Source organism: Filobasidium floriforme (genome assembly GCF_021052385.1).
Source record: "Filobasidium floriforme strain CBS 6241 chromosome Unknown HD553scaffold_26, whole genome shotgun sequence".
Taxonomy (NCBI): domain Eukaryota; kingdom Fungi; phylum Basidiomycota; class Tremellomycetes; order Filobasidiales; family Filobasidiaceae; genus Filobasidium; species Filobasidium floriforme.
This window is the reverse complement of record NW_025763647.1, coordinates 495268-522143: the sequence shown is the minus strand read 5'-3', so window position 1 is coordinate 522143 and position 26876 is coordinate 495268. Positions and strand designations below refer to the sequence as shown.

Genomic DNA, 26876 nt, shown 5'->3' with positions numbered 1-26876 from the left:
GGGGAGTTACGTCTAAGGAAGTATGAAGAGAGGTTAGCGAAAGGGGGAGTCTACGACTTACGCCATTTCGACATCGCGAACGCGACCTCTTTATATCATCCCTACGCAACCCCCGCCCACAGCGAACAAAGAGAACATCGCAATACGACAAGGACCCAAGCTATCAAACAATGAAGGTGCTATGGTTATAGGCGCATGGAGAGAGGATATCGTACATCAACGGCGGTCGACATATGAATATCGACAAGGGCATTCTTTGTTTACATCCCCCGGACAATAGGTCGGACATGCGCCCATTTGGAAGTCCGCGCGCGCGAACAAAGGAAAGAACAGCGATAGAACACCCCGTCGGGTCTGCAAAGCGGATCCCCCTGTGAAACAGGTAATTGTATGCAAGCGACGAACGTTTGCCGACGGGCGCGACGAAAGAAGAGAACAAGGACACCAATGTGAAACACGACCGACGTGGCCGATCTGGAATCTCGGCCTAGGGGGGGGATCCTGTTATAGTATCCGCGGTACGCGTAGGCGGAACGACCGTTCGGAGGGTTTTTCAGAGAACCCCGTCGGGGTCGTCGTACGGAGTATATCTAGAACACCCCCTATGTGTTTACTGTAATGTAGTACCAGTTGTACTACATCCGTTATTACATTCATTACCTTACCCTTACCTTCTAGTCCCGTGTGATACTATTCCAGGCTTGCAGGCAAGCCTAATAATTAGACAACCCCTCAACTACAATAGGACCACCACTGAGAAAGCACGGGAAACTGCAGGTGACACCATCCTGAACTACGAGAGTCACATTATCACCACCCTTGAGTTTGTGACTCATCGATACTCCAACTGAGACTGTGTCGACCCCTATTCGGCAAAGTTTGTATCGAACAAGACCCTTCACTTCAACCCTATTAGCTGTCAACTCGCAGTTCAGGTTTGGGTCAAAAGAACCAAGCCTAGTCATGTCCTTTGCCAGGACGAAAACAAGTTCCGCTGCATCAGCAAGTTCTTTGGAGACCTCTTTGAAAAGTTGGTCTTTATGATATTCGACGACCAGAAGCGAAGCCGAAACGACTACTGGTACAATGTCGATCCTACACAAATCTTGCAACTGGTAGAGAGCCTAGGGGTTTACAATAGAAGTGGATTCAGGTACGTTCATCGTTCAGAATCAGCGAGGCTAGCGATTTGCTAGCAAGCTCGGACCCATAGGCGGAACATACAGCTGTTTGTCCTGCGGATATCGAGAATCACCCAAACGGTCGTTCTGCTTACGCGTACTGCGGATACTGAAACAGGAGGACACCGGACGGTTCGTGGCAAAGTCGTAAAGGAGGACGCCTTGGATAGTGAGACCAACAAATTCCCAAGGATCGTCAATACAAAATCTCTTGAGACTGATCAAGTTTCACGAACTAAACAGTTTGGTAAGTCGCTGCTGTTCGCCTCATAGTGAGATATAAAGCTTTGGGCCTTCTTCAACCGTATGGAACCTGTCAACTTGTATATGCACATCTTGGCTGTTGACGGTGTGTCTCATCAGCCGAGCAACGCCATACAGGCCCGTCCCATCATCATCCAACTTCTTGTTGTCGTACTAAACGGAAACCTGCTTCATGGTAGCCATGATTTCATGATACCATGATGACTCTCCACATGCGCCTCCTACAGTGATATCTATGCAAATGATATGTACGGTGTGTATGTTCGTTATCTTACAACTGCTGCGCCTTCTCAACCTTTGTAATCGAGACGATCTGATCCCCCTCTTTCACATCCTTGAACCCATCGACGACCATACCGCATTCGCTCCCCTTTCTCGCCTCGTTGATCTCTTTCTTTAGGTGTCGCAGAGATTCCAGCGGGCCTGCACAGACCAGACGAGTAGTAGTAGTATTCCAGCGTCAGTATAGTAAATATATATCGATATCAGTGTTGTTGATGGTTAAATTCCAGGCTAAAAAGACTTCGGCGACTGACCTTCAAAGACGACTTCCCTCCCCTCGCCCCTCAAGACCCTAACCACATCCCCCTTCCCGACAACCCCATTCCCAACCCTACACCCCGCTACGACCTGCCCTTCCTTCTGCCCCTTGACGGCGATCGTAAAGACCTGCAAGACCGTCGCTTCCCCGTTCACCCGCGTCTCGATGATGGGTGGGAGCAGCCCGGCGACCTTGGTGCGGACGAGTTCGATCAGGCGGTAAATGACGGATTCCGTGTGTAATGGGATGTTTTTGGACGAAGCGAGGGTTTCTATCGAACGGGGAGCTTTGACTGAGAATCCGATGATGGTGGCTGGCCGTCCGGGAGAAGAAGCGAACGAAAGTAAAATATTGTATTGAGATGTCAGTCTCGCACGGATCTTGACCACGATCGCACGCCCGCTTGCACGAGTCGAGACTCACCATCCGAAGCCTCGGCCATAGCGACGTCCGAATCCGAGACATCCCCCACATCCGTATGAATGATCTTCACCCCGACTTCATTATTCCCGATCCCTTCCAGAGCTCCGACGACGGCCTCCACAGTCCCGCTCACGTCGGCCCTGATGATCAACCGCAACTCCTTCTTCCCCCTCTCCTCCTCTTCCCTCTTCAACCTCCTCTCTTCGCTCCTGATCGCCGCGGAAACGTCCCCGCCTTCAGCCTTGATCGCTTCGTGTCGAGCTTCTTCCTCTACTTGGCGTTCGCGCTCGATCCTGCGTTTCTCGTTGATGACCTCGACGTCGTTCATCAACGCCTTGCGTTCTTTATCCCTAATTCGATTCGCTACGGCGCGTTTGACTTCATCTTCACCCTTGTTGCCCTTGCCGGCACTGTAATCGTAAGGCTGCAAGATCTTGTCCCCGGCCAACGGGAGATCTTTCCATCCAGTGATATTCACCGGCGTTCCAGGCGGGGCCGACTTGATGGGCCTGTTCTTGTCATCCAACATCTGCCGGATCTTGCACCACGTCGTTCCAGCGATAATGACCGATCCTACATGAAGCGTCCCCCGTGTCACCAGTATCGTCGCCGAGTTCCCCCTCCCTCTCTCCACCCGACTTTCCAGTACCCATCCTTCACCACGCCCTTCGACGCTCGCACGCAAATCCCGGACTTCGGCCAGGACGCCGAGAGTCTCGACGAGCGTGTCCAGCCCCTGTCCTTTCAATCCAGAGACCTTGACGGACGGGACGTCCCCGCCATCTTCTTCCAGATGAATCTGTTCGGCCCCCAGCGCTCCCTTGACCCGTTCCTATCACCTCGACTCGGGATCAGCGTTTGCTCACTTCAAGCTAGAGCCTTGTCGAGCGGGCGAAAGGAGACTCACAAAATCCACACCGGGCTTATCACACTTGTTGATCGCCACCACCAGTCCCACCCCCGATTTCTTGACCAACTCCAAAACCTCTTTCGTCTGCGGCATCACCCCATCATCGGCCGCTACGACCAGGACGACGATATCTGTCACCGAAGCCCCCCTCGCTCTCATCCCCGTAAACGCCGCATGCCCTGGCGTATCCAGGAAGGTGATACTCTTCACCCCTCCTTCGGAGAGAGACTCCGAATTGACGAGCGAGGCGAGCGGTACGGAGAAGGCTCCGATATGTTGTGTGATCCCGCCCGCTTCCCCCGAGGCGACCGAGGTGTGACGGAGAGAGTCGAGGAGGGTCGTCTTGCCGTGATCGACGTGGCCCATAATGGTGACCACGGGTGGGCGGAGGGGGAGGGCGGAGGAGTCTGCCTCGGGGGGACTTTTGGTGAGCGAAGCGAATGAGCAAAAAGGGGCAGAACCAAAGTTTCCGTCAGCGAAATGTTCATCCCAATTCAAATCGAGGGTTTAATCCAATGGTACAGTGACGAGACTCACTCGGGGTAAATATCAAAGCTTCGTTCTTCATCCACGATCGGGTTCATCCCGAACTCCATGACCACCAAACTCGCATCCTCGCTCATCAAATCTATCCAGCCCCGAATCAACCAATAAAATGAATTACCCAATCAGATCTCAACCTCGAAACCTCCCCCAGTTCAAGTTCTCGCCCAACTTCCACTTCCACTTGTCCTCTGACTTGTCCATTTGTACGAGCGTACAAGACATCCCCCACACCCACAAAACTCACAGTTATCAGAATGACACTCCTCCTCCCCCAACCCCATCCTCCTCATCCTCGCTTGCAAAACCCCCAACCGGACATCTACCATCCTCGCCAGATCTCCCACTTTGACGCTGATGGGCGGGATGTATACTTCTCTCTCTACTTTGAATTTCTCGACCTTGTCCTTGTCCTTTTTCACCGTCTTCTTGTCATTATTGTCCTTGTGGTTCTTTTGTTTGGGGTTTGGATTCGAATTCGAGTGAGAATATGGTGAATGTGAGTGAGAATGTGAACCAGGTTGAGCCGGGTAAGCCGGTTCCCCACCAGAGGTTGAAAGTTTATGGAAAGACGTCCTCGACTTGGACTTCTTATCCCCCTTCCCCTTCCCTTCCCCAGAACTAATCCCGGCTTTCGGGGGCCCAAACCGGTTCTTCCTACTAGCCGTATTCTCCTCGTCTTCTTCTATTATGACCACCGGCTCTTCTGCATCGGCATCTGCCTCGGCATCGGCCTCGGCGTCTATCTCAGAGGACGGCTGGATCGATTTCCCCTTGTTGTTCTTATGTATCCGAGGAGTAGAAGTCGATGTTGATGAGGGTGGTACGGTCTGGCGGTCGAAGTTCCTATCCCTGCTACCAGCTCCGGCTCCTTCTCTCTTCATCCCGAATCGAGCTCCTTGACCATGATGATGACCTTGTGATCTCGACCCTTGTCCTTGTCCTTGATTCTGGCTGGTCGACCGTATATCTCTTCCCTTTCCATTCCCATTCCCATAAGCCCTCCCTTCATTCCCATCCTTATCTCCTCTCCGTCGATCCAACTGCGCCGCGTTTATCGACTTCCCACTCCCATTACTACCGCTCGCATCCTTCATCTTCGCCAACCCCGCAAGACCTCCGACATCCAACTCGAAGCTCCTCGATTGTTTCTTCGACTTGATCCACGTGTTCTTCCCCGGTACTAGGTTCCCCGGATTCTTTCCCCCCTGAAGGGAATCAGAGGAGGTTCCTAAGAGTTTCCCTAATTCTCGATCGAGGTCTTCGCTGGAGATGTACCGACGACCTTGGGTTGAAGTTGCGGGTGCTAGGGTTGCTGGTGTAAGGCGACATCGGGCGGTAGCTAGGTCCTGGCGAGCTGTCCTGCCTAGACATCTAGCACATCGTAGCATTATATGAGATGAAGGTATGAGGGTGATGAGCTGGGAGATAGGGTGAAAGTGGTCGATATACCGTCCAGAACACAACTTGTGCACTCGATGTTGAAAGCTCGATCTTTCCGAAATTCCACTCGCGGTCGACGAAGAGGCCGAGCTCAGAGGATCGAGGTAGACACAGTAGTATATAGCTTAAGGGTCATCGTATATATCACAGGCTGGGTATGTCCGGCGTCCTAAAGGTATACAACGTATGCAAGATCGTCCATGCCAAACCGCATGTCCGCCTAACAAGTCCACCCGATCTCCCTCCCGAGCTCCCTCATCTCCGCCTCGACATCGACATCAACCTCAACAACACCCCCAACCTGACCCTGACCCTTGATCAAACCCCTCGCACCAACCCCTCTCCTCAACAACTCCCTAACCGCCTCCCCCAGTGCGACCCTATTCGCCCTGATCCCCTCCGCCCCCGTAGTCTCCCTCCACCACCGATAATCATACAGCTGCGCGTGGATCGAAGAGACGTTTCTCATATCGATCGACCTCGACCTGGACCTTGAACTGCAAGTCCGTTCGAGCCTGGCCAGCGGTCGACTTAGGGGTAGGTAGATCATCCTGTCCATCGCCGGCGGGACTCCCTTTTGATCGTTTCCTCGTCCTTCCTCTTGCTCTTGCTCTTGCTCTAGCCCTCGTCCCGATCCTAGTGCTTGTTCTTGCGCTTGCGCTTGTGCTTGCGTTCGCGTGGCCCTACGGCGCTCAGCGAGCTCGACGCTAAGTCGGTATAACCTCCACGAGACCATATTCCAGTGTTCCAACCTGACCCCTCGTTGTTTTCTCAACCCGGGCGTCCTGAACCTGCTCAACCCCCTGCCTCTAACCCTCCCGGCACCCTCACCCTCAACATCCCCACCACTACCACTCCGTCCAGGCCTACAAACCACCCCCACCCCTTCCTCCCCAAGAACCTCCCTCACCCAGGCCTCCCCCCTATTCCGCTCGATAGCGAACTCCAAGACCGACCTAGCTACCGTATCGACCATCTTGGCGTCCAGACCGAACTTCAGCTGTTGACCCAAGACACCCCTTTGTTGTTGTTGTTGGTCCACCGCCCAGAGTGCTAGTGGGAAATCGCCATTGTCGTTTGATAAGGCCGCGCGGACGAGGGCCGTATAGACCCTTCTTTGCGCCTCCGCCCCCGCCGAATACGAGGCCGAATATGAGGCCGAAGATGAAGAAGATGAAGAAGACGAAGAAGAAGGACACATCCTTGTAGGCCGAAGAGTGGTCCGGATCATCTCCTTGACCAACGCCCTCAAACCCCCCATCCGCGCTCTGAACGATTTAGACCTGGCCATCAGGTCGAAAGCGTATTCCCAGACCTTCGGTTTCAACCCTATCCTATGCCCCTCCTTGGTGTCATCGTCCTTCTTGGTGCTGTGATTGTTGTCGTCCCGTGCCCGCTTCAAAGCCATCTCACACAACCTCCCCGCCAGCCCCAAATCCCCTCCCTTAGAACCCATCGCCCGGTCGATCAAGTACCCATAAACCTCGGAAGGGATCTCCAGGTCGTCAGCGAGGATATGACGGACGATATCCGTGGCGTGTTCCCCTCCTGAAGGTGTATAGGCGCCTCGAGTTAGAGGTACCCGGCGATGGGGGTGGCGAGCGTCGGCGTTGGCGTGGAGCATGGTGATGTACGGCCAGATCCTCGCTTTTTCGTCTGCCCCATTTCCAGCCCGAGAGCCAGGTCGGGTCCGAGAAACGTTGTCCACCCCATCATCGTACTCGTTGCCCTCCAACAATCGCTCCTGCTCTTCAAGCCGCCTCTGATATCCCCTCGACCGTAGGTAAAGCCCATACCACCTCCTAACCCCCCTCAAATCCCCTTCCCGTCGATACGCACGCATGATCAGATCAAACCCTTGCGGGGTCCACTTGACCACCTCCCCCCTACTGCTGTCGAATTCGTTTACCTGCATATGGTAATCGGCTACGAGCTTGATAATCTCCGCAGAAGGGACCCGGGCGGCGATCTGAAGGGTGACGATGAGGTTGAACAGGTGTGCGTCGGCATAAGGGACTCGTTGGAGTAAGACCTTGCAGAACCTTTGAGCTGCGAGTATGTCTTCCTTCTTTCTTGTTCCATCTGTTTCTGCCTCTAGGAAGACGTCTTCGCTGGCAACATCGCCATCTCGACCATAACCATAACCATAACCTCGACCTCGGCCTTGGAGCGCCCGGATAGTCCCCTTGAGGACCATAGTCAACCCTTCTTGCCCCGGGACGATCCCCTCTTCCAACAACCTATCCAAGATCTTCTTCCCCGCATCCAAGCCGTTCAGATGCCGGAGGACCGCTTGCCAGCAATAATCGATCCGTGTCATCTGTTTCCGGGTTAGGTGTCGTCTGCCTCGGAGTTGTAGTTGAAGATCTTGCTCTTGCTGTCCTTCCGAGTCTGATGAGCCCGAAGCTGATGCTGAGAAATGGGATTGGGATTGAGATCGAAGAGCCAGCCTCGCCTTGATCCCCTCAACGCTCCCTAGATACCGCTGTTCCCCCTCCACCTTCCCAACGTTGACCACCAACGGCCTGACACTGACGAGCTCATCTATATGCTTATTGAAAGCCTTGACGACGGCTTCGAAAGAATGTTCCAGCCGTCCGACCTGGTCGATAAGTTTAGACAGTTTGGGGTACAAGGATAAAGTTGATCGCTCGTTCGGGCGTAGGCGTGCGAGTGGGTTGGGAACGACCTTCGCCGTGGAAGACGTTGATCCAGTCGGGGTCTTTGTAGTTGCGGTTGTCGAGGTGACCGTGATCGGTGACATTGACCTCGAACTTGAACCCGCTTTTACATGTCTGTTCGGCTTGTGTTCCTTGTAATGCCGAGGAAGAGCCAACATCTCCACCGGGATATCGATCGGGACATCCAAGCTCTTCGGGGTCGAATGTCGTTGACGGGATTGAGGTCGACGCAGGCCCGTCGGGACCCTCAATGGCCACCGACGTAGCTCTGCGGGGAGACCTGCACGTATCATCTGCTCGAGGAGATCTGTATATGTCTATGATCTATGTGGATGGTGTCTGACTCGAGGTGTATTGCAGAAATTGAGAGGGTTTATGGAGTTTAAAGCAAGTCCTCGACGACTTCGAACTTGAAGATCGCCAGAAATCTCTGAATTTGCATCCGCGACGACGAGCGCTGCACAAGTCTGTCGTCTCTACAACCATTTTCTATTCTTTTGCCAACAACTACTACTTATCCTCATCGTCCTTCTTCCCCGGCCTCTTGCCCTTGACCCCCTGACCCCACTCCCCAGCCTTTTTCCCCCAATCGTCCCTTACGCCCCACATATGATTCTCCGAAATCTTCGGCGGATCCCGAGTAATCCCCTTCGGCCCGAGGTTCTGTGGCCTGGAATACCCAGCCTCCTCTGCAAAATCGCTAGTAGTGTCCCGATCTCCAGCTGAAGGTGTCGGTGTAGGTGAAGAAGCTCCAGGGGCCGGTGATGGCCTAGCGACAATGTCCGCGTTCGTCAACGGTCTCCAAACAGGAGGGACGGAGAGCGCGACCTTTTCCCAACGTCGGTGTGATTCTTGCAGTGGTAGCCATTCTTCGTGGGCGTACGTCGGGCTTCGGGTCATCTCGATCAGACGGGAGACGGCTCGTTTCTAACAACAATAACGGGTCGGAAATCAGTACCGCCAGGTGAATAATCCTTGTATGCCTCTGTCCGTCGCTTACGTATGCAAACCGCTCATCCTCGCCTGGAAACCCCCCAACGCCCCCCAAAAAGTCAGCATCAGCACAAGTCAAAAACCCATATCTCCCCTGACAAAGGCGACGACCTACCGGTAAAGATGGACAACGTCTTGAAAGCCGGCGTGGTCTCCTCACTAGGGTGCGACCTTTCCCTCCTCTTGAACATCCTCGCCGCGTCCCCCTGCCTGCCACCGATATTACCACCACTACCACTACTATCGCCTGCGGCAAGTTGCGCCAGCTCCGGTTCAGAGTACGACGACACGTTCGGTCTGAACGGAGCGGCCACGGCGTCCGATAAAGCTTCCTGTGCCATGACCTCCTCGTTCGTCTCCCTCGACTTGTCGTCCAGGGCGTCGGGGAAGAAGAGGTCTTCCGGCCCCGCTTCTGCCGAGACGATGATCTTGCACTTGCTCTCGTCTACCAGTGGCCATTCACAATCACCACCACAACAACAACCCCTCATCTCTGATCAGCCTCATACCTCTATAACCCCTCACATTGCGCCATGTTCAGACTCACACAAAGCGTCCACGAGGTTGATCAACCTCCTCGCCTGGTTCTTGTGCCTCAAATACATATAAGGCGTCTCGTCGATGATGATCGTCTCGAAGTTCGAAGCGATGGTGATGTAATCCGCCGTCCCCAGCGCTTCTTCGCACAGGTCGGCAAAGGTGAACCTGGCGACCTTGTCCACGGCCCAGGGGATCTTGACTTTACGGCCGTACACGTTGACCGACGAGGGGGCGCCTGCGGGGTGCATCGTTTCGTACCAAACACGATTTGGGTGAGCGAGACAAATAGACAGTCAAAAAGACACACCGCACCCGGACGCACCTTGTCGACCCTGCGTAACAGCCTCTACCGCCGCCTCGAAAGCCCTCCTCTCCTCCTCTCCCCATCCAAACCAAGTCCTCCTCTTGCTCGTCGCCCTGATGGCCTTTTCCGCATCCGTCCCCTCGGCCTCGGGATCGATATCCTCGTCCCTGCCCAACCTCCAATCCCTCCCGCCGTTCAGCTCGTACACCGTACACCTCGCTTTCAACGCTTCGAGGAACGAATTCATCCGGTCCTTCTGGACGCCGTGGTGGTACAGGTCGTCCGGCAGTCGGTTCTACCAGTGAGGGCAACGTGGGGAATTTTAGCGTTAGAGAGGCTTAGGATTAGATGGATGAAGGAGGCCAGGGGCTTACGGAGGTGGCGATGATGATCCCTCCCATGCGCCAGTACCAACTCAGCACGTCCCTCAACATCGCCGCCGAAGTCGCATCCACGAGCTGTAACTCGTCAAAGCTGATTTCGTTCCCGACAAAGAAAAGGCCAACGGAATCAGCTCCCCTTCCAGACGATCTTGTCAAGGCAAATCGGGTGGATGGTAAGCTTACTAGAGAATATGGTACTCCAAGATCATATCCCTGGCGATCCCAAACGAGATCCCCTCCCTCTCTTCCTCTCCTGACAACCTCAACCCGCCCTTCCCGCCCTTCCCCTTCGTTCCCTCCGTATCACCTTTAAAAGCCCCCCCAGCAAAGACCGCCTTCCACCCCTCCTTCCCAGCCTCTTCCATATTCCCCTCCCGTCTCTCCGGAGTGATCCCCTTCATCCTCGCCTGAGTCCTGCGCCAGACGGATTGGTAGAGGGAGAGGAGGAGCGGGTGGTAATGTTGCCGAGATTTGTGGGTCGTAGGGAGGAGCGTGTAGAAGAGGGAGAGGAGGTGGGATTTCCCCGTTCCTGGTGGGCCTGTTAGGAGGATTCCCTATTGTAGCGGTATCGGGGATGAGGACGAGAACCGTTGATGGAGGTTGTACAGGTCGATAACAAGAGCGAGGATGAAGAAACAATAATGTGGATTCAGCGATATATCCCTGGCTGTGACACGATGAAGTCCGACCTCCCACTTCCCAGAATAAACAGGAACGAAACCGAGACTCCCACTGACCTTAGGTACATCCAACTCGGCCAACTCCTCCTCCCCACTCAACACCCTGACCAACGCCCGTTCCCTCTCATCCTCCGTCTCCTCCGAGGACTTTCTGGTGTTCAACTTGTTCCACCAAGAACTCCCCCCCTTCCCCTTGCCTTTAGACTTATTTGCAGACTCCCTGAGACGTCGAGCGAGGACAGGGGCGTCGGGTGATAAACGCCTGATGAGTTCGAGAGGGGGAGAGTAGGTCGATAGGGTCTCGTAGAGCTTCCGGAGCTTCGTCCAATAAGGAGACGAGGAAGAAGAAGTAAAGAATAGATAAAGAAGAAATAAAGAAGGCAGGAAGAAGAAGAAGAAAAGACGATGATAGACTGTCAGTTCCGGGTATACAGTGTGACGCTAGGGTTTAGTCTTCCTCCTCGACTCTAGCTTCAGCTCCAGCTCCATGCCCATATTCATCTCCATCTGAGACGATCGATCTGATAGTATACTGTGCCATAGTGAGAGATTCCGACTCACCTCCATAACACACCTAACCTGCTCGGCATCCCAGACGATCAACCCCCGTGCTACCAAGCTATTATACACATCCAACAGATCCGTCGATTGTAGTTCCCCCACTTGCTCCGGTGACAGGCTGGGATCTGGGGCTTCATTCACTCCAGAGGCGGGTGAGACGGTAGGATCGTGCTTGACATCTGAGTTCAGACGGATGGGAGAGTTACATAACGTCCGAGTAGTAGTAGTAGTAGTAGTAGTAGTACTAGTACTAGTCGTGGGGGTACGAGCGTTGAAGATCCCTGAGCACGTCAGGAGTCGGGATCGACCCGGATTCCCCGCTCGTTGGAGGGCGTAGAGAGGTATCGCTCGTGCTCTTCTTACCGACATGTCCTAGTGTATGATGAGCTCTATGATAGTTATATCGGAATGACACTGTTGGTCATAGGTCATAGGTCGTCGAGCATATCTCGAACTCTCTGAACGTCGATCCTCCGATCGATCGACCTCGGAAGTTGTTAGGAGAGAGAGAGCGGATGATGACGTAATCAAAGTGAAACTGAAACCCGAAAACCAAACCATTTCACCTGGCATCTGGTGCAGTCGGACATCTTGAAAGGGTGTACGGGTGAGAGATCCTGCCGATCAGTCCTCCTATATGCTGAAAATCGAACGTTGTGGGCAATGACGAGAATGGAGGAAGCCTTCTTGCCCAGAGTGTACATTGGTATTACATCTACCTTTTCACAAAGCTTTGGAAGGCGCCCGTTGCGCTTATACAAAATACTTTCAAGCTCAACGACGAGCCCAACTCCTGCTCCATTGCCCAAGTCCTCGACATGATCAGAGGGAAATCAATCCAGCGATGAGGTCTTCAGACTCACTGGTCCAATGCGGAGACTCTGCCCCGGGCTGAGCGATCGTACAACCTCAGAGTACCGAAAGACGGCGAGGTCAAGTCCCGATTTCTCGCTCCAAGGTCTTTTCGCACAGTCCAACTCGTAAAAAAGATCTTGTTACTCGTTGACGTGCTCGAGTTAAAAAAGAAAGCAACATCAAATACGACAATAATAATATGCAAAGAAACGCGAATTAGAGAGAGAGCCTGTTGAGACTGATAACCAAAATTTAAACGATTAGATACACAACTGGCAACTGGGCCAATTGGGTTACGGTACATCACACCACCCGGGATGTAATTCCACAACGACCAAATTTCTTGACCTTGTCTACAACCCCTAATCCGTTCTCCCGAATCACACTATCTTCACATTACACCCCATCCTATCCCTCCGTTCATCGCATATCCTCGCCTCGTACTTGCATTTCAAAGCAAAAAGATTGGGACGTCCCTCTCAAGCTCAAGCTCAAGGAGCCACGCTCAAGACGCTCCACTCCCCATCCCCCCCATTGCCATCACCACCAGTCTGTCGGTGCCAGACAGTCCGTCTGTTAGGAATCGCCTTGAGTTCGAGCATCTCCACGCTCGATGGGGAGATGGCGACGAGGTGGTAGTTGTCGTTTGCGCGGGCGAGGTCGGATTTGGTCTTTTCCTGCGAGAGATTGTAATTGCGATTTTTGGAGAGGTGGGTTGTGTCAGTCGAGTGAAAGAGACGGCAAAAACGGAATCGGATTCGGAAGATGAAAAGAGTGAGAGCGGAAAGTGGAAAGTGGATCGAGGAAAGTGGAAAGCAGGTGGAGAGATTTGATAGTGATAGTGATACCGAATTCCACGGGGCGCGAAAAATCGAACAAGCAAGAACCCAAAACGAAAGAACGCGAAACATTCAAACAACAAGAAGGGAACGAATCTCGACTCACATCCTCCCCAGGCGGCTTGATACTCTCACTCCAATCCCCCGGCTTCTCCCCCTCTTTCAAATCCTCCAAAGGTGTCCCCGGAGGGGGTCGGGCGAACGTAGCTCGGAGGTGTCCGCTCATCTTTTCGAATTCCTCAGAGCGCTTGTTGACCCAGTATTCCGGGGTTGCTTCTTCACCCTTTGCGTGGAGGGTTTCTTTGACGATCTTCTCTAGAGCAGATTTTTCTTCAGGTTTATTGGGGAGGACGGCGGCCTTGCCAGAGATCCGGAATTGAACGCCCGTCTTTTCCATCCAAAAAGCCAGTTCCACGTTAGGGTTCTCTTCCAGTTCTTGGTATTTCTTCATCCGATGGTCCGTGGACGTGAGGAGGAGGTTGGAGAGGGGGGTGAGGGAACGGTGGACGACGTAGCGGACTTTGGGGGCGTTGTCGGCCGTCGAGTAGGTGGAGAATGGGTAGGCTGATCGTATGCGGGGGGTCCCAAATATACGCGGGGGGGGAGAATGGATAGATCGGATCAGTCGCCGCGATTTCGACCTCGTCGTTACTACCTTTCTGATTCGTTGGAGGGGGATGGTCTTCGGGAGCTCACATTTGGCACTAGGATCCTCCTTTAACTGTTCCTCGAACAAGCTGACCCATCCGGGTCGTCCGGCGATCATACCCGCGAAATTGGGAGTGTCGGTAGAAGTAGTAGTAGGGGTAGACATCGTGCGTCGTGTCGATCTGAATCTCAGGGTCGTGGACAAGATTTGTTGTTGATGGTGGGTTTGTAAGCGGGGTAGAGTGACTCGAGTTGTGGTCGAGATCAAGGTCATCCAATATAATTACATTGAGAGGAAGGTGAAGAGGTCGAGGAGGTCGGGGTTACAAGTTGCAAGCTGATATGGTCCAGCGAGGTTGCGATGGTTGATCGATGTCGGCTTGACCCGCGATCGAAGGTTAGGGTGTCGTCATCGATCGAAGCGATCGGGCAAAGTCATGGAAACAACCTGATGTCCGCTTGATGACGTAAACAAAGTCACTGATCACTGACCCATGTCCGCGTTTCACCCCCGAACATGGGCCGTAGTTTCAAACGGCGCAGAGGGACTGCGCTCGTGAGAGATCAGCCTCGCAAGATCGATATGATACCCCGGATACGCTCTTGTTCTTGGCGAGTCGACAGGAGCAGACTATTCGAGAGCTGTTCCTCTGGCGCTCATACTCACGAAAAAACCATGAAGTCGAGTCAGGGGACTATGATATGGACGTGTATCACAGCAGCAAGTAAAGAGATACTACTGCAATTGCACTGTATCTTTGTTTTTAAGCTCGATGCGATGACATCCCGATACCCATGGTCGTCGATCGGGGAAGTCAAGGAGGTCGTCATGACATATTGGCGACTTGTCAACTATCATTCGTGTCAGGATGAGTACTGTTTCGGACTATATGTACGATGCTGGGTCTTGTTTGGTAATCAGTGAGATCAAGGAAGTGGTTCACTAGAAAGGCTTAGAAGACGCCAGTCTCATTCTTGATGTCAATACGGCCCCAAGCCCAATATGCATCGGGGAGTGTTTATCTACGGTATATCTAGCCGGATGGGTCTTTGCGTGACTAAGAACTAAGAGGGACATGGATGGATCAAGGCCGGGGCCCTCTCAAAGATCGCGATGCCGGCATTTCCTCCTCGAGATCGAAATTGCCGCAATTGCAATTCCGATCAGGGTCCCCACAGTTCTGAGTACCATTAATAATGTACCGCCTTGTAAATACACTTCAGGTAATTTCCTTGCTTTTTGCTTTTTGTGGGCATTCTTGGCTGTCAGCTGCTCGCAATTGTATTGTAGGTGATTCGATTGAACGTCCAGAAGTATGAAATGAGAGGTATTTGGATGGCTGTCATCAGTTTCGAACGTCACAAAGCACAGTACGGAACCAAATGGCTTCGAGACAATCACATGGCTGATACGGTGTGTCATGTTGTGGCATGTTATATTAGATTTACAATCACTTCCAGCAAATCCTTTGCTTTTTCGTTGAGACGTAGAAGTAGGGGCGAGATGCTGGTCACCTTGCAACTTGTGAGCAAACGGTCCCCCACGTAATCTCAATCTTCAAGTCCCACTGCCCGGAGTATCGGTAATTATGTCATTAGCATAATCTTGCTACCTCCGAGAATACTCGACTGGACATCCTGACGTCCAGCTTGTATACTGGCTGAAACGCACTCTCAGTATCCCTTGATCTACGACAAAGAAACCGTTTGGCGGCCTGAATATTGGACAATAGCACGATTTTGCACACAACAATGCAATCGTGGACGCCTCTTTATTCCCGTCCAGCGCTCATATGCGGTGCGGTACTCGACATAGGGAAATCGCTTGGAGAACGTACCTATCTACCCGGACTCTATCCGTCTGCGGATCCCGAGCGCTCGAAAGCTCTTTGATGCTTCACGATGCGCTTCACTTGTCATCCAGGATCGAGAAACACGATGAGCTCACTCTGTATCATACCAGACCGCGCGCAGACAACGGGACGAGATCGAAGTTTCAGGTGAACATGATCGCGTAGCGCCCTTGACGTTTATCGAAGAAATTCTAGGGTGGTGACATTTTTCTTAGCGTGGTGATTTTTCTCTACGGTGGTGATCAAAGTGTGGGGTAATAGGTGGAAACAAGAATGTCGTTCGGCGCCAATTCTCTCGCGATATTTTCCCACGCGTAAAGACAATCTTATAAAAAACATGAAACACGACGAGAGTACAAGTTGTAAAAATATTAAAAGAGGCTAGTTGTTAGCCGCTCGAGCCTTTCCCTTGCCTTTCTTCCCCGCGTTCTTGACCTCGTCGATTAGCTCCGTCAAGATTCGAGTCGTCTCCTCGTCTTGACCTTCGTGAGGCTGAGCGACCCCTTCGACCGCGACCATCGCTTCAGTGTTACCGTGGCAAACACCGTCGCGAAGAATCTCGAGACCGTGAGCGGCGGCGGAGTTCCTTTCGACGACGAGCTGCTTGCGGCCCAAGGCGAAGTCCCGAAGAACTTTGGCGACGGAGAGCACCGCTGGCGAATCCTCGTCGATGTCCTTGTCCCAGTCGAAGGTGGCGCCCGCGGCCTCGTTGCAGGTCTTCCCGAGAGACTTGCATCTGCCGCAGGCAGAGAACGCCGAAGAAGAGACGAGGGGAACAGTCGAGCGGCAAATTTCGAGCGTCCCGTACTTGACGCAGAGCGCGAGAGGGTTGGCGTCGATGGCGGCCGGGGAAGCGTTGGCGGGGAGAACATACTGGCGAGCGTCGTCGTTCTGGAACTGGTAGGCGGGGAGGGGGACGGTCGCCGACGAATATTTGGCCTTGCAATGGCCGCAGGCGATGCGCCAGCCGCCACGCCATCGTTGCTGCGAAGTTTAGCGGCGGAGAATATTGTCAGCCAAAAAACGACGTCAAAACAAACAAGAATACTCACGAGCCAACCGTTCACCGCCTGTTCGTCCATCCCGCCCGTTCGACTCGGCGCCAACAACTCGATAAAGTCCGCCGGGGGGACCGCAGGGAGCCACTTGCGCTCCTCTTCTTTGATCAACGCCTTGTGGACTGTTGGCGACGAACGATAAATCAGTGAGATATCGAGAGAAATTTGACGCCGGAATTTGAACTTACGCTCGGCGTCGAAGTTGATGGCGGCGAGCTTCGCACCGCTCGGAGGGACGATAAAGGCGCCCGTGGTGGCCCGAATGGCCTTCCAGTCGTCGCCGATTTTTGCCGCCGGGAACTGACCTCGCTCGTCGGCCTCGGCAGCTCGCCACTTGTCTTGAGCGGCGCAAATTTTCCTCCACCAGTCGTTGACCGTACCGCAACGAGGGTTGAAGATCTTGAGGTCCGGCTCATCGAGGTCCTCGACCAGCTCGATGATCTGGTCGACGTCGAAGTTCACGGGAAGGAGTTCGTCGGCCTCAGTCGGGGCATCGCTGACGTGGGCAAAAATCGAGCAAAATTTAGCGACGGAAAAATTCGCGGAAAACTTGACGTCGAAACTTACAGCGCATCCTCCTCCTCGGTAGGCACCCTCTTGGTGAGGGCATAGGGGACGGGGGGGGCGGCAGCGGCGGCGGCGGCGTTGGCGGCAGCGTTCGGGCTACGACGTCAAAGTTCGTCAGATATGCTACGCTGGAGAGAACCGAGTCGAGACTGAACTTACTTGGCGGGCATGTTGTTGTTGTTGTTGTTGTTGTTGCTGTTGTTGTTGGGGCGAGGGGGAACTTCGAGAGCTATTTGACGGCGTAGACTATTGACTGAGTAGTTTGAGAGAGAGAGAGGTAGAGAGTAAGTATCGAGGGGGGGGGGAAATCAAGAATCGATCTGGTATATATGCTTCTCGAGAATGTTAGCTGACGCTTGACGTCGTGGTGAAATCGGAGAACAAAAGAATCGACGTCAAGAATCGTTTGTTCATTCGCCTCGTCATGACGACATCGATAGGGGTTCATTTGCCTACTCATGACGTCGCTGCTGTTGTCGACGCCATTGTTCAAACAAAGATATACCACTTGGCTCGTCGCCAAAAGAACCTGAACGACGATCGACTTGAAACATCGTCAGCAATTTGACGGCGGATACAAACTGGCGCTGTACTTACGCTAGAACAAAGAATAGAATATACTACGCAGCCGAGAATGATCAGCGATGTGACGTCAAAGAATAGTACAACAGGAACAAGGAAGCTTCGCGAGGCCATGTTTCACCAAAGGGGTCCTTTGGCGCTATTGTTGTACTGCGATTGGTAATAGCCGTTTTGGGAAGCAGGGGCGACTCCAGGGAAACTTGACGATGAAGGTGTGGCGTTGGAAAACATCGAGGGAAATCCTCCGTAGTTGAAGTTCCCCGACTGTAGCACTGGAGCAGAACGGTCGAAGGGCCCTCGAGACATAGGTGTGATATGGGGAGGCGGTACCTGAGAACTAGAAGGGTGCATCTGCAAGGACGGCGCCATAAAACCTGGGAGAGTTGACGGAGGAGGTAATCGCTGGGAATTTGGCGGCGGCAAAGATACCTGAGAACCTTGGGCACGGAGAATGTCCGTCGCCTGCGAGTCCGCATAGTAGGGACACTTGGACATCGTATGGCCAGGTATCTTGCAATGTTTGCAGGGCTTTGCAGCCTTCGCAGCCTTTTTGGCGGCAGTTTCCGCCGCTTTCATTCGACGTTTGACTGTTTCATGGCGCGTCTCGAGGCGATTTGTCGCCGTCAAGTTGACCACGATATCTTCCGCCGGCCCAAGATTCCGCCTGATCTCCTGAACACTACGTTCCTTCTGCAATCTCTTTTCCTTTTGCCTGACTAACTGAGGGCGGTTGAGAGGTTCCTGTATAATTCGAGCGGCGGGATCGGTCTCTCGAATCATTCCGGCGCCATCGACCAGGTAATCGTTCTGGGGAACCATACCTGCATCGGCCTGCAGGGTAGGCAGGGCGATGAGCTCTTCGGCCTCATAGTGGTCATAATAGCTTCCCGTCGCCATCGTTCGCTCGGCATATTCCGTCGCCAATTGTTTCGCTTCAACTTGTAATTGTTTCTGCGATCGCAGGTGCCAAAACGGATGAATTGTGGCGGGATCCACAAGAGGGTGGAGACTTCCCGGGGCCAACAATTTAGCGAAATCATGCTGGCAAAGCAGACCTTGCGTGTGCTTCATAGATCCGCTACAGCGTTCGAGGGGTGTTCCAAGAGCACTAGCAGCTTGTTGCAGCCGAAATGCTCCGTCGCGCATCATCCTGAGACCTCTCACGGCGATTACACTCTTGAGCTATTGTTGAAAGACAGGAAGTTAGTTTGACTTGTAGCGGCGGAGACTTTCTTTCGAACTTCACCGGTTGAAAACATGGTGGGGAGTCAATATCTCGAAAGATAGCGTCGTTTGCATGCTCCTTGAATATATTGCGATGAGTTCCTCGCATATGAATTATTGAAGCATGTACGGCGGTAAACATATCTGCTGTTCCTCCGTTGATAGAATTCTTTAGAGCGCGATGGAAAGATTCTCCCCGCGACGTTGTAGTTGCACCGAAATTTAGCGTCGTTTGCAATCGGTGGGTGAGAAAGAAGTCCCCTTGCTCATGTTGTGTCAACACATAGGCCCAAGCCGACCGTGTTTTGGGATTGCGAAGGAATTCCTCGCTACACGCCGCTCGGATACGATCGTAGGACTCCTTTGTCTTAGCAGTTCGAAGGATATCTGCCGAGTGTTTCAATCGCTCGAAATCCTCCTCCGGCACCTTTTGCTTGTAGTTCGCGTTCAAATTCTCTGACAGATGCCAGGTGCAGAGCTGCTGCTTCCACTCTGGGTAGACAATCGTCAGGGCGTCTCGTAGAGCGGCGCATTGATCCGTCAATACTACTCCCGTCGGCAAATTTCCACAAACATTTGCCAGCGACTGTAATCCCCAGACATATTCCTCCTTAGTTTCCCCTTCCAGAAAACAGAGCGCCACAGTGAAGGATTTATTCGTCGGAGACATGCTGACGATATGCATCAGCGGCATTTGGTACTTGTTGCTTTTATAAGTACAGTCGATGAAAAAAACGTAGCCGTAATATTTCGCCAGAATAATGGCCATGGGAGTAGTCCAGAAGAAACTTTGAAGCTCCTCGTTCTGGTTGGCTCGATAGCGGTGGGGGATCCCTTTCCTCTGCATCTCCCGAATTATGGCGTCGACAGGAGTCCGTCCTTGCAGAGCGACGCCTTTTATCTCAGCTTTGAGATTGTATATCTCTTTTGGAGAAACATAGCTAGTCCTCCCTTCTGCGGCAGCCTTCTGCGTCAACATTTCCACGATTGCTGGCGCCGTAGCATTTGCCGCGAGAGCGCTCACAGCCACAGCACGCTCGTCGTCAGTCAAACGACGGTGCTGATGAAAGCAGTAGGCCGAGCCCGTCATAGGGTGGTTGTGCTGCAAGTTTCGCTTGTAAAGTTTCCACAGCATGTTTGTCTTCTTGGATCTGGCGGCGTAACATTTCCACAGGCAATTGGTCCTCTTAGATTTGACGTTTGAGTCTTTCCTCATGCGACCTGCCGTGGCTATATATCGGTGGCTATCTTTATGTTCGCCTTCTTGAGAGCAGACAAAGTATACATTGTTGGCTCTAGATCCTTGTTTGCGGACAGCAAACCCTTCTTCTTTAGCCACGGCCTGTATCGCAGTAAAAATGGCGTCGGAGTTGTCATATCCAGGGTGATCAAAAATGCGTTGTAGGGGGTGGGGAGCTTCAGTAGCAGGTTGGCGGCGGATTAAATCGACGGTATTGAGAATTTCAGGGGATGGCGATGTAGAACTTCGCTCGGAGGATTCAGAGGAACTATAGGTCGACATTATGGCAGGCCAACAGCAGGTATTGGTAACGGGAAAGATTCTGACTATACAATGGGAGGGTGCTTGGCGTAGGGTTGATGTGTACGTTATCTCAGCGGCGGAGGATTTCGAGCGAATGATATCTTTGATATTATTTCCACCTGTTACCCCACAATATGTCACCACCGTAGAGAAAAATCACCACGCTAAGAAAAATGTCACCACCCTAGAATTTCTTGTTTATCGTGAATGAAAAGCATATTTCCGAAAACCTTGCATACAGTAGACAACACCCTGGTGAGTGCCTCTGACCTCCCGCCCAGAGATTACGTACGTGCGAATTTGCGTTTGTGATTGGCAAACCAAGCCGGAACGCCCCGTCTCAGTATGTTCTCTAGGCATTTACTTTCAACCTCTCGACCTCGGCCTCGAAAACGCCGACAGGCCATAGCTCGACACAACATGACATGACATGGCATAAATCGTTCCTCATATATATCCGCGCCTCGTCCCTTTCATTTCCCTTCACTTCACTTCACTTCGCTTGACTCTTTACAACCTGCTCTTCGCGACCCCATCCCCTAAACTCGCCGTCGTCGTCGTTCCGGCGGTTCAAAGCGCCTTCAAGACCGAATCGGCCGAAGAGACGGTAACCTGAGGAGGCTCGTCCTCGACGGCGATGTGGAGGACCTTGCCGTCCTCCTATCGACATCAACGTGGAGTGTATTTCGATGCGAAGGAAGAGTAGGATGGGGGAGCGCGGTTTGCGGAAAAGGTAGTACGTCGAGCGAGTTCGGGTTCGGGTTCGGGTTCGAGGCAGTATGGGTGAAGGCGTACATAATCAAGGGAAGATCCGCCGGAACGGAAAGGGCGAAGACAAGAAGCACAAAAACAAAAACAAAAGTGATGATGATTTCGGAGTGAGCCTTCTTCTCTCTATTTCAGTTATGCCCCCCTCCCCAACGTCTCTCCGCGAAGTGCGAAGTGCGAAGCGGGAGGATAGAGAGGGGGGAGTGGAAAGGGAAAGGAGTTGATACTGACGATAACGATAGCAGCCCTCTTGGCCCTCGGACCTCCCAACAAGGACGAAGCGTCGAACACGAGTCCGGTGGCGGATGCGAACGAGGCGGTGTCGTCGGCGACTACGCATGTGACGAGTCCGAATAATATCACGGGGGGAAGTCGGGGAGATCGAGTGAGAGTTTGAAATTGAAATTGAAATTGAAGTTGAAGTTGAAGTTGAAGTTGAACGAGAAGCGAGAAGGTGAGAGGTAAAAGCGAGAAGTAGAAGTGGATTAGCAAACATTTACCCCGCCGAATCCATCAGAGAATAAGATAAAGATAGAGGGTAGGACGAAAGGCCCGGAGACTCGGGAGACTCACCGAAGACGACCTGACTATCCCCTCCCTCGGCCTTGGCCACCAAATCCTTCTTCCAAGCCTTCATCACGAAAATATCATTCACGCTGACCACATAAACGCCCTTCACACCCTTCGCTTCAAACTCCTTGAACCTCCCGATATACTCGGGCACCTGGATCTCCGAACAAGACGGAGAAAACGCCGCAGGGACGACCACGATGACGTTCTTTCCGGGGAGGGTAGAAAAGTTGAGGGTCTCTGTGGGGGAGTTTACTTTTACGCTGACGTTCGGGACGGGAGAACCGGGGGTGATCTGGGTGGCGCTGGCGAGGGAGACGACGGCAGAGTGGGCGGCTTTGGTAGCAGAGGTTACTGCGGAGGAGATCATCGAGGCGGCTACAATACAGTATAGAGGAGTTGGAGTGGGGGGTGGTAAGACGAGAAAAAGGGGGGGGGGGGGAAGGCCGGGGGAAGGCGGGAAAGAGATACGGGAAAGGAAGTGTTAGATTCGGGTTCGTGAATGATGTTGATGACGATGATGATGACAGCAGCGATGAAAAAGTCGGATCACAGGGCTCACCCATTTTTTGTTGCGTGGTCTGTTCGTGTCTTGTCTGATCTGTGATGTGTTTTCGTGGGAGCGATTGTGGAGCAAGATCAAAGGACAGCGGGGGTTGGTTGATCTGTTGATAAGGATGAGTAGCGACGACCTATATAAGAAGCCTGCGTTGCGTGGCCCACACCACACCACACACAGCATCGACGGCGATTGAAAGCCAAGTCCCGGCGATCACGGCATTTCGTTACGGCGACCGCAAGTCGGGTCTAGAGCTCGGAAGCAATCGTAAGGCGAACATGCGAGCAAGGTCGTCGGAACCAGTTGCAAGTTGTCTAGTGCGCTAGTGCCACGTCATTTTTCTAACGTCATCGAGTGGGACCTCAGGCGCATGCGCTTCTACTTGGCTGGCGGTAGGGATGTTTAGGTGGATGACGTTATGGATCGATGCCCCGCTTTGTGCCGAGAGAGCCATGCCGAAGTCCCCCGTCCATCGAGGGAGGGGGTCGACTATGGACTGTGGACGTCCGGACTTTCTCATATCGCGACCTTGTTCAACGCTCATCGTCGTTTCCTTTTGACAACAACTCTCAATCCTACCATCCCTCAATAGATCATCATCGGAAGTAACAAGTAGACCATATACATCAGCAACAAGAATCAAAGAATGTCGGACACTCAAGGAAAAGTAAGCCCCGTCTACTCCCATTGTGTGGACTGGTGATTCGTCATCCACTACAGACGATCAAGTTGAATCGGATTACTTACAACCTTGTATCTTTATATCTTGCGACTTGCATATTCAATCACGATCGTATCCACATGATCAACTCGTGCAACTCTCCTGCCAACCTCGTCCTCATTCATGACAAATTTCAACTCTCGACTCGACTCTATGATACGGTCATCCACTTATGGAAAATGGGCAATTGGACAATCGGGCAATCGGGCAATCGGGGGAAAAACGACGATGTAGACCATCACCTGTAAAGCGGCTATCGCTTGGGAAGCCGGTAAGTCACAAGTTAACAAGCCCCCTCTTCTTCTCCCCCCCCCCCCACACAAGTCTCTCTCTCCCGAGTGTTCTCCCATCCTCCTGGCCTCCTTTCCCTTTCTCTTTGAAGCTGACGATTCGATGTGTTCTGTTTACTCCATGCGTCTATTATCTGACACGGCTAACACGGATCTTACATGTCGTTTTCTGTGCCATACTGTATCGTTCGGCTTCGCCCTCGTCTCGATAACCCCTCGCTTCGCTCGGGCACAGGCAAACCCCTCTCGATCGAGGACGTCGAGGTGGCCCCACCCAAGGCTCATGAAGTCCGGGTCAAGATCCTTTAGTACGTACCCGTCTCCCGCTTTCCGCTCTCAGATTTGGGGTTGGGTTGGGTTGGGTGTTCGAGGTTGGGGGGGGGGGGGGGTTGCGGTGGTTGATGAACACGGAGGCAGAGCGAGCTGATCTTGCCATATCTCCCTTTTTTTCCTTCTTTTGTTTGCGCTTCTTCTCACATCCTGCATATGTTCTTTTATTCGGCCCTGTTTTCTTGGTGGATTTACGACTTTCATCTCGATCGTACAATACAACCCCGGCGTGATGGATCTTGGACCACTCATCATCCTCCTCTATCCGGTTCGGCATTCGGTATTCGGTATTCGGTTCGGATAATGTGATCCCAATAAAATGATCCCGATCGCAGCACGGGAATCTGTCATACGTAAGTCCTCGTAAACCCTCCTCATACGCCCCAAGTCCAAATTCCCGAACTTTACGAACCTGTAACAACCCGCGGACGTCCGCTTTTGAAGATCCGATCGCTGATTCGAAATTCCCCTTCAACCCTTCGATTTGATGTGGATGTGGTTTCAACAGCGATGCTTATACGCTGTCGGGTAATGACCCCGAAGGAGCGTTCCCCAGTATTTTGGGACATGAAGGCGAGTATCCCGCTTTTTTCTTTTTTCTTTCTCCTTTTCTTTCCTTCTTGTCTTGATTGCGCTGGACTTGCTTGGGCTGTACGGGAAAGAGGAGGAACGTGGAGATGTTTTTCCGGGCCGTTTTTCGGCATATCTCGGATTTTCTTGTGTTGTGACATGATAATGCTCGGGGCATTGCAAGCTGACTTCAGATCTACCTTCACGCTACTCCACATCCTTGGCATACTATCCCGTTTTCGTTACGCAACGATTCATCATCCTGGGTTCTCGAATCTGACGGGGAACACGACAACAACAGGCGGTGGGATCGTAGAGAGCGTCGGTGAGGGAGTTACAAACGTTAAAGTCGGGGATCACGTCATCCCGCTTTACACGGCCGGTGAGTCGCGGTTCTCACACTAAAGCAGAGACGGGACGGGATATGCGGGGCAGGGCGTTTCGGAAGAAGGAAGTCGATGGAAAAGCTCATCGAGGACATTTTGTTTGGCCTTTGAATAGAGTGCCGGGAATGCAAGTTTTGTAAATCCGGCAAGACCAACCTTTGTGGAGCCGGTAGGTCGCTTCTCTGCCTGGTCATTGCCGATCTCCTCTACCACTGAAGCTCACTTCTCCACCCTCATCGCTCCGCTTGCAGTCCGGTCGACCCAAGGCCAAGGTCTCATGCCGGACAAGACCTCGCGATTCACCTGCAAGGGCCAACCCATCAAGCACTTCATGGGCACATCGACCTTTTCCCAGTACACCGTGCTCGCCGACGTCAGCGTCGTCGCCGTGGACGAAAAGGCGCCGTTGGAAAAGGCTTGTCTGTTGGGGTGTGGGATTACGACCGGGTATGGAGCTATCACCAAGTTGAACGGGATCGGTGAGTCGCTGGCGGGCGGGCGTCAGCCTCGACGAATCCATACTGGTCGGTATACTTAACGTTTTCCCGCGCTCCTCGATAGAAAACTCCCAGGTGGCCATCTTTGGTATCGGCTGTGTCGGTCTCTCCATCCTCCAAGGTGCCCGGGCCAAGAACTGCAGCAAGGTCATCGCCATCGATACCAACTCGGGCAAGAAGGACCTCGCGCTCAAGTTTGGAGCCACCGATTTCATCAACCCGACCGAGTTGCCCGAGGGTACGACCATCGTGGACAAGATTGTCGAGATGACCGATGGCGGTGCGGACTTTACCTTTGACGCGACGGGCAATGTCAAGGTGATGAGGTCGGCTTTGGAGGCTTGTCACAAGGGTTGGGGAGAGAGCGTGGTTATCGGGGTTGCTCCCGCCGGAGCCGAGATCTCCACCAGGCCGTGAGTATCCGGTAGTGGCCTGAGTTCGTTGCGAGTGCAAGTCGAAGCTGATTGTTTTCCGCCTTGGGCTTGGGGGTTTCGCTTCGGTACCAACCAGTTTCCAGCTCGTAAGCCTCGTGTCGTCTTGTTCGTCACTTGTAAACGGCAGACTGACGACGAATTGCCGCTCCACGCCGCAGGTCACCGGTCGCGTCTGGAGAGGATCCGCTTTCGGTGGCGTCAAGGGTCGAACCGAGTTGCCCGGGATCGTAGGCGGTAAGTACAGTCTTCACCGCTTGACACCGATCATCCCGAAGCCCGATTGTGGTCGGCTTACGTTTCGATATTACGATCTTTTTGCGTGGCAGACTACATGAACGGCAAGCTCTGGGTCGACGAGTTTGTCACTCACCACCGTGACCTCAAGGAGATCAACGAGGGATTCGACGACATGCACGTGAGTCATGGGCGTTTCGGATTTTCCTATCAGGCACAATCGCTTTGCGGGACGTTTGCTGATGGACCGTTTTTGGGATCGTTGTACAGTCTGGAAGCTGCATCCGATGTGTCGTCGACATGACCAAGATCTAGATCGACGAGGAGAGGGGTCGGAATCAAGGTTGTATCGCTACTTGATTGAAGAGAACAAAAACAAGGGGAGGGAATGAATACACAATTAGCAACTATTATGGAGAACTGATTGCTGGATGACACCACGTGAGAAGGGGCGAATCACCTTGCGCGACCGTAATCCGGGCGTCGTCCCCTATATTCTGGTAAGAGATGTGGCCATTCTCATACAAGCTGGGCCCACAGACTGCCCATGACCTTCTAACTCAGCCCAGTCCTCTACCAGTACTCCTGTGTATTGGTCCCATGTGGTCGAGGGGATCGTCTCAATGAGAGAAATTTCATAGGTTCGTATTTGGATCAAAGCTTTCAGCATCGGTATTTGCATCGATATGTACATGAACACACGTCGGCGGCAGAAGCAGCACAGGCAATGATCCTGTATCTCACTATGCACATATCATTCTAGATGCTGGCTGCTGTCGACGCCCTCCTCGTGGACGAGCTCGGTACGAACTAGCGTACTAGGTCTCGCGGCGGTATAGAAGAAGGTAGCCAGGAGCAGACATCACTGTACTCTACGGCAACGTCGAAGCTCTTCACTTTG

The 26876-nt window shown here is 52.9% G+C and overlaps 6 protein-coding genes across 6 annotated transcripts; 1 reads left to right on the top strand and 5 right to left on the bottom strand.

Moving 5' to 3' along the window:
* Window positions 1–1716: 1716 nt before the first annotated feature.
* Window positions 1717–4191, bottom strand: HD553DRAFT_329996 (uncharacterized protein; the record flags this gene model as incomplete). The annotated part of the gene is made up of 6 exons (XM_046181952.1): window positions 1717–1868; window positions 1982–2299; window positions 2410–3241; window positions 3317–3740; window positions 3857–3947; window positions 4110–4191. The coding sequence occupies 6 exons, from the start codon at window positions 4189–4191 to the stop codon at window positions 1717–1719; spliced, it is 1899 nt and encodes a 632-aa protein (XP_046033255.1).
* Window positions 4192–8496: 4305 nt separating this feature from the next.
* Window positions 8497–11816, bottom strand: HD553DRAFT_352881 (putative atpase; the record flags this gene model as incomplete). The annotated part of the gene is made up of 9 exons (XM_046183726.1): window positions 8497–8913; window positions 8987–9009; window positions 9095–9424; window positions 9527–9754; window positions 9842–10118; window positions 10198–10297; window positions 10390–10760; window positions 10944–11204; window positions 11448–11816. 9 exons carry the CDS (start codon window positions 11814–11816, stop codon window positions 8497–8499), a joined length of 2376 nt encoding a protein of 791 aa, XP_046033254.1.
* Window positions 11817–12793: 977 nt separating this feature from the next.
* HD553DRAFT_326741 (uncharacterized protein) lies at window positions 12794–13955 on the bottom strand (the record flags this gene model as incomplete). The annotated part of the gene is made up of 3 exons (XM_046181732.1): window positions 12794–12979; window positions 13248–13705; window positions 13838–13955. 3 exons carry the CDS (start codon window positions 13953–13955, stop codon window positions 12794–12796), a joined length of 762 nt encoding a protein of 253 aa, XP_046033253.1.
* Window positions 13956–16023: 2068 nt separating this feature from the next.
* Window positions 16024–18344, bottom strand: HD553DRAFT_326740 (uncharacterized protein; the record flags this gene model as incomplete). Its single annotated transcript, XM_046181731.1, has 8 exons — window positions 16024–16626; window positions 16695–16822; window positions 16889–17196; window positions 17268–17363; window positions 17427–17496; window positions 17622–17796; window positions 17865–17949; window positions 17971–18344. The coding sequence occupies 8 exons, from the start codon at window positions 18342–18344 to the stop codon at window positions 16024–16026; spliced, it is 1839 nt and encodes a 612-aa protein (XP_046033252.1).
* Window positions 18345–20832: 2488 nt separating this feature from the next.
* Window positions 20833–22691, bottom strand: HD553DRAFT_319245 (Redoxin). Its single transcript, XM_046180993.1, has 4 exons — window positions 22517–22691; window positions 21958–22332; window positions 21616–21716; window positions 20833–21276 (listed from the first exon to the last, which is right to left on the bottom strand). The coding sequence occupies exons 1-4, from the start codon at window positions 22518–22520 to the stop codon at window positions 21187–21189; spliced, it is 570 nt and encodes a 189-aa protein (XP_046033251.1). The 5' UTR covers window positions 22521–22691; the 3' UTR covers window positions 20833–21186.
* Window positions 22692–22716: 25 nt separating this feature from the next.
* HD553DRAFT_140752 (formaldehyde dehydrogenase) lies at window positions 22717–26338 on the top strand. The gene is made up of 13 exons (XM_046176664.1): window positions 22717–23180; window positions 23469–23505; window positions 23760–23832; window positions 24190–24207; window positions 24363–24427; window positions 24726–24806; window positions 24926–24979; window positions 25062–25289; window positions 25372–25720; window positions 25818–25827; window positions 25900–25975; window positions 26068–26156; window positions 26246–26338. The coding sequence occupies exons 1-13, from the start codon at window positions 23160–23162 to the stop codon at window positions 26288–26290; spliced, it is 1146 nt and encodes a 381-aa protein (XP_046033250.1). The 5' UTR covers window positions 22717–23159; the 3' UTR covers window positions 26291–26338.
* Window positions 26339–26876: the final 538 nt, after the last annotated feature.